The sequence below is a fragment of the Volvox carteri genome (assembly GCF_000143455.1).
Source record: "Volvox carteri f. nagariensis unplaced genomic scaffold VOLCAscaffold_65, whole genome shotgun sequence".
In the NCBI taxonomy this organism is placed as follows: Eukaryota; Viridiplantae; Chlorophyta; class Chlorophyceae; order Chlamydomonadales; family Volvocaceae; genus Volvox; species Volvox carteri.
Genome location: NW_003307608.1, coordinates 68,622 through 74,341, shown reverse-complemented (window position 1 = coordinate 74,341; position 5,720 = coordinate 68,622). Strand labels below are relative to the sequence as shown.

Here is a 5,720-nt window from a genome sequence, read left to right as displayed (position 1 = left end):
CACCCGCGAAACGGCAAGTCGGCCGCACTTCCGGCGGCATGGGCCGCGCCGCGTCGGCCCACACGCTCAATCTCTGCCACTGAGCATTGAACATATCTTCAAGATTATCAAAAATTTTATCCAGCGCGACCGCTAGGGCAAACGCCATCGCGGCTCGCGCGGGATGCAGTGCCATTGCAGTAGGCAGGGCTGCCAATCACCCTTCAAATATATATTGCAATTCTAAGGGGATGTTCTGAAGTTTTGGCCATTGAAAGACATAAAATGGAGATGGTTTTACACAGCTCGCGCCAACGAATACAACGTCGTCGTAATGTCCCGTGTGAACTGGGTGACTTTCTCAGGGCCACTTTTACCTAAAAGTTTTCGCAACGTAACGTAGCATGTGAATCCAGTATAAGCGTACCTTTTCCATCTCCTGTATTTTCAAAGCATACACACGCGCGATACTTAAGATTACGAAAATTTTAAACAGTTTAACAGTTCATGTGGAAACGTTTGCGGTGCAACTGGCGCGAACAGGACACCAGAGGTCACAGGAATTACAGCTCTTATGACTACTAGCAGTATGTGTGCGTGGTTGTTACAGCAGTAGATCTTAGGGACGAGGGGTACCTGACGGCAATGCATGGGCTCCATCGATGCATGTGCCTCGGCATGAAGGGTGAATACAATACGTTTCATATGCACAGACCTCATAGTTTGCAGCATTTTATGGAAGGTCAAATGTGTTTCGCACGCAGCAGCTAGTGCAGCTTTGGCCCGAACACTGTATATACGAGCGGCCTACATAAAGGCATACCTTTATACAACGATTATAGGCTCTCACAGCTTTGCTTGCGTACACATGGTAACCTATAGCCTACAGGCCTATAGACCATGCTGTATACAACAGATCGCCTATAGGTGTGATGTATACGATCATATACGCGAAATCACCTATACTCCACATATTCCGCGGTCCTACCTATTAGGCGATGGCCCGGCCTATAGGTGACTTCCAATTTTAGAGACGGTGTAGGCCTCGCCTGGAAACGCAAAAACTCCTGGAGCTTGCAACCTGCAGGCATCACATTTCAACTTGCAGTAAGCATTGTGGCTTGCTATCAACTAGGCACCAAAAACAGCATGCTTAGAAACAGTGAGTAATGCTGGTAAACACTGGTAACACTGGCCAATGCTGGTAAAAACGCACCCGAGAGGTTCACCGCGAGGAAGGTCTCCACCTCTGAAGACAAACTTTTCTCAGGTGGCTTTTCACTATTTGCCTCTGCATACTTGTCTAGGTGGTCAAGGTATGAGACGCCCATCTCGAACGTGCCCGTTGATGGCTCGTCAAGAGGAACACTCTGCCTGCACTCCACATTCACCACTGGCTCATTGTCTGTGAATAATTTATCATTGTTGGCGACGTCTCCACCGGCAACGCAGCAGCCAGGCAGCGTTGACTCGATAACATCCTTGCAGCCATAGGGGTTGCGAAGGAGATGCAGGCGCAGCTCCTTGAACTCTCGTCCACAGTGAGGGCACCTCTGGGTGGACATATTGATGACCAGTCGCGGCAGGTGAGAATGCTCAGTGAAAGTCTGGCATTTGACCAGGGCCTCTCCCAATGTGATAACCAGTGAAGTAATTGCGACACCTGTGTCACTATCTAATTATAGGAAATTACACTAAATAGATTTGCTGTAACGTCCTCCAGGAATGCGCAGAATGTCTCGCCGAGGCCTGGGCACTGCTTCACTAGCTGTGGCTGCACTACATAAACAAGTTCCGCTGCCAGCTCAGCATCAAAAGCAATACCATTTTTCGTGATAAACACTGCCTGCTCTTCAAAAGCCGACCAATTTTCATCGAGAAGGTTCAAAATAAAAGTGGAGTCCATAATTTTAAATTAAGCAGATAAACCGAGGCCTGATAGGCAATGCTGACAACCTTCCCTGATAGACGAATCTTCTTCAATTTCAATCTGCCGTACTCGCGTCCCTCGTAAGGGACGCGAGTACGATACAGCTGCTCAAGACCACCGACAAAAATGATAAAAGCTCTGCGGTTGCTCATAAGCTATCATAGAATTTCGTAGCATATCCAACTGCATATGCTGATGTTGTGGCGCCAAAATGGATGTCAGCTATGCTGTGGTCAGATTTGTGCAACTCGGCAGGAAGCAGAAGGATATTAAACAACAGCTTTTATTGTCAGCTAATGATCTTGCATTGACTTGCGGGTTATGGGTGGTGTTACACCACGCATCCATGCATACATGGCAAGGGTGGTGGAGTTGGAATGGCTGTTCATCACAGCCTGTGCTGGTGAGAGTTTTCAAAACCAGCCGGCCTGTGCTGGGAAGTTGCCAGACATTGCAGTTATAAAGGACCATGACGAGCCTTTGTTGTGGGCTTGTCGATGAGGGATGGGCTTCACTGAAGTCTGCCCAATTATCTCAAACTGCTACAGTTTTGTGGTAAGGAAGTGGGAGAGGCTGGGCACTGCCTGGTCCCCACAGCATGTGCTGGGGTTTTGTAAGTATGGCGATAATCGTTACATGCCAGGCAGTGTTAGCCTGCCAGAACCTTGCCAACATTGATGCAGAACAGACATCAGCTCAGCGGCATGGTTTAACCCAAGCAGACACTCTCCAGCATATTGAACTCCTCTCACCGTCTACCCATCGTCTATCCTTCGTCTACAAGAGATGAATCGACTACAGACGACATGCATAGACGACTCGACTTTAGACGAACTATTGTAGATGACTCGTCTAATAGACGGGTCTTCAGGATATAGACGACCGGAAAAAATACAGACGATCTTGCAGGCTGGCACTTGAGGGACGCGGTCTTCCCCTGGTTGATAACACCAATCCTAGTGAGGGCCTGCTCGCCATGGCGGAGACGCTAGCATCTGCCCAGGAGGCAGGGCCGTCCGGCCAGCAGCAGCGGCCCAGTACCACGGTGAGCCAGCTGCCATGGCATCCCAATATTCGCTTGTTAACTTCCGGGTCCGAGTCTCATTGGATGGGTTTGTTGCCTGCAAACCCTCAGGGTCGTAAACCGTGGAGGCATGTGTACTATGAAAAGCTGGACCGCTTTTACACGCTGGATGGTGCACTTGGCTCACGCAATACTCAAGGGGGCATGGACAACCGTGAGGAGTGGTCCAAGCTGAAGCTGGAGCTTGAGGCGCTGGAGAAGAAGCATAAGATTACGAAACGGTGGCAGCCTGACAGCCATGAGTACACTGTTGCAGCACGTGAGCGGAAGGCATATGAATTGGCACGGTTGGAACGTGCTGCTTCGGGCCTGGCAGCTACACTGGCCGGCCTGCAAGACCGGCTTTACCGTCGGGGCTCACTTGCACTAACCAAGAAAGAGTGCAACAAGCTGAGCAGGGGCTGCTCGGCCGCCAAGGCCAGCCTGCTATCGGTGCTGGGGCAGATGAGGCGCTGGCTGGGGTACATCACCGTTGTGCCTTGGGTCACGTACAGTGTGCCAGCAGTCGATGCAGTGATTGCTTCCCTTGAGGGTGAGGCAGCTGTCCCGGTTGTCGAAACTGCTGGGAAGGCTGACAGACAGGCTGGCGGGGCAGGCATACCTCGGGCACCAGCCCGTGTGCACCTGCCGTGGGAGGGTGATGAGGTGATGTCGTGGGAGGTCAGTGTGGCAGATGACCTCGCGCAGCGCTGGCTCCGTTGCAATGAGGAGTGCACCATTGTGGAGCGTGAGCTCCGTGACATGGTCATTTACTACACGCGTAAGATAAGCCTTCTGCGTGCTCAGAGGGAAGTTATCCGTGGGCACATTGCTGTTCTGCAGCAAGATGCGGGTGGAGGGGGGAATGGGCAGCAGCAGGGCGAGATGCATGGCCAGCAGGATGCTGTGGAAGCTGCTCTGCAGCATGCATTCAATGGCCACCAGATTTACCTGCAGCAGCGCCAATACACGCCCGTTGGTTTGGCCAGGGAGGCGTGCACTGTGTTGGCAGGAAAGGCTGTTGTCACGGAAGAAGAGGTGGTGAGGTTACAGAAGCTGCTGGATGCCGCTGCATCCACCCAAGCTAAGGCATGTGTAATGCTTGGCAGGTCGGCCATTGTCCTGGAAGCTGGACACCCTGAAACGGAGGTATCTGATGAAGGCCAGAGCAGCGGAGATGAGGAGGAGCCCATTGCACTCGATGAGGTGTTTGAGGTCGGGGAAGAGCCCCTCGATGTGGAGGAAGACGTGGTCCCCTAAGTGACGCCTTGTGTATGGAGACTGTTGTACTTCCATGTAGACTCTGTGCTCGATAAGCTGTTAGAGGCTGGATGTGCCAAACTCGGATTCTTACTGTAAAACTACTCGGATAACCATTTTCATGTACGGGGAGTCTAGTTGTGAAGTCAGATTTTCAATTGGGGATGATCGGCGCTTTCTGGCTGGGCAGGGCTATGCCCTCCGGCCTGGCCTTGAAGGCCCGTGCGTCAGGGGTCTGCCATATGCCAAACTCGGATTCTTACTGTAAAACTACTCGGATAACCATTTTCATGTACGGGGAGTCTAGTTGTGAAGTCAGATTTTCAATTGGGGATGATCGGCGCTTTCTGGCTGGGCAGGGCTATGCCCTCCGGCCTGGCCTTGAAGGCCCGTGCGTCAGGGGTCTGCCATATGCCAAACTCGGATTCTTACTGTAAAACTACTCGGATAACCTTTTGATGCCCTGCGAGACATTACTCCGACCTGGGCCCAGGTCTACAGATACACGACGGATCAGGTTTACCACTCGGTGAAGAACAAACTGTTCCCCCTTAATTAGCCCATTGAATTTCCGTCCTCCTAAAAACGAAACCCATATTGCCAAAGAGGCCACCGGCATTTAATGCTAGCCATAACGACGGGAGATGTAGGACTTTCTGTTGCCTTGCTTGCTGGCAGCCCGTACTGGCCGCTTGGAGGACCCACCCATGCACGTCACGTTGTATCCACTCTCACTCTGTCCCTCCTCAGTCATGCCATCCTGGCTCCCTTCCTCCTCCTCGTTCCCTCCCTCCTCTTCCCCTCCCTCCTCGCCGCCTCCGTCCTCGCCCCTTCCCTCCTCCCTCCCTCCCTTCTCCTCCTCCTCCTCCTCTCCCTTATTGCTGTCAGTCTCCTCGCTCGACTGTAGCAAGCTACATTTACCTTAGAATATCTTTAAGCTATTAAAGCTTAATCACAGTAACGGTACGGTCCCGTATTTACGAACCATACTCGTTAACTGTACGAACTCACTTTCTGGTACGCTATCACAACCTAGCGTACGACACCAAGACTCCAGGAATGGAGATGGCGGCAGGTGGGCCGCATTTAAGCCACCCAGGTGAAGTGCTTCGGCCAGACACTTAACGTATCACTATACTAGTGTTCAGGGTTCAAGACCTTGCTGTCACCGTTCTCGACGTATGTCTTCGAATCCCGACTTCCCTTGTCTCTTCTCACGCCTAACGCTGGGTCGCCAATCGTGGACGAGACCCTCTACTTCCGCTAAAACAGCTAAGGTAAGAGACGGCTGTTACATTTTGGTATCGACGATCATTTGTTCGGTCCTCGCCTCACATTGCGCCGCAGCAGTTACTCGCCCATTGTCTGAGTCTTAGACTCGACTTTCTGGAAATGGTTCCTAAGCCTATAGCTAAGACTAAGGCTGTTTCTTTGAGCGATGCTAAGCACGTTCCTATTCCGCGACCGAAGTCTAAGACTACGGCGCAA

At 51.7% G+C, this 5,720-nt stretch overlaps 2 protein-coding genes across 2 annotated transcripts; one reads left to right on the top strand and one right to left on the bottom strand.

Annotated features, from left to right (window-relative positions):
* Positions 1-935: 935 nt before the first annotated feature.
* Positions 936-1,860, bottom strand: VOLCADRAFT_107385 (uncharacterized protein; the record flags this gene model as incomplete). Its single annotated transcript, XM_002956724.1, has 2 exons — positions 1,196-1,860; positions 936-1,060 (listed from the first exon to the last, which is right to left on the bottom strand). The coding sequence occupies exons 1-2, from the start codon at positions 1,542-1,544 to the stop codon at positions 936-938; spliced, it is 474 nt and encodes a 157-aa protein (XP_002956770.1). The 5' UTR covers positions 1,545-1,860.
* Positions 1,861-2,885: 1,025 nt separating this feature from the next.
* Positions 2,886-4,343, top strand: VOLCADRAFT_107384 (uncharacterized protein; the record flags this gene model as incomplete). Its single annotated transcript, XM_002956780.1, has 2 exons — positions 2,886-2,954; positions 3,045-4,343. The coding sequence occupies 2 exons, from the start codon at positions 2,886-2,888 to the stop codon at positions 4,230-4,232; spliced, it is 1,257 nt and encodes a 418-aa protein (XP_002956826.1). The 3' UTR covers positions 4,233-4,343.
* Between the last annotated feature and the right edge of the window lie 1,377 nt (positions 4,344-5,720).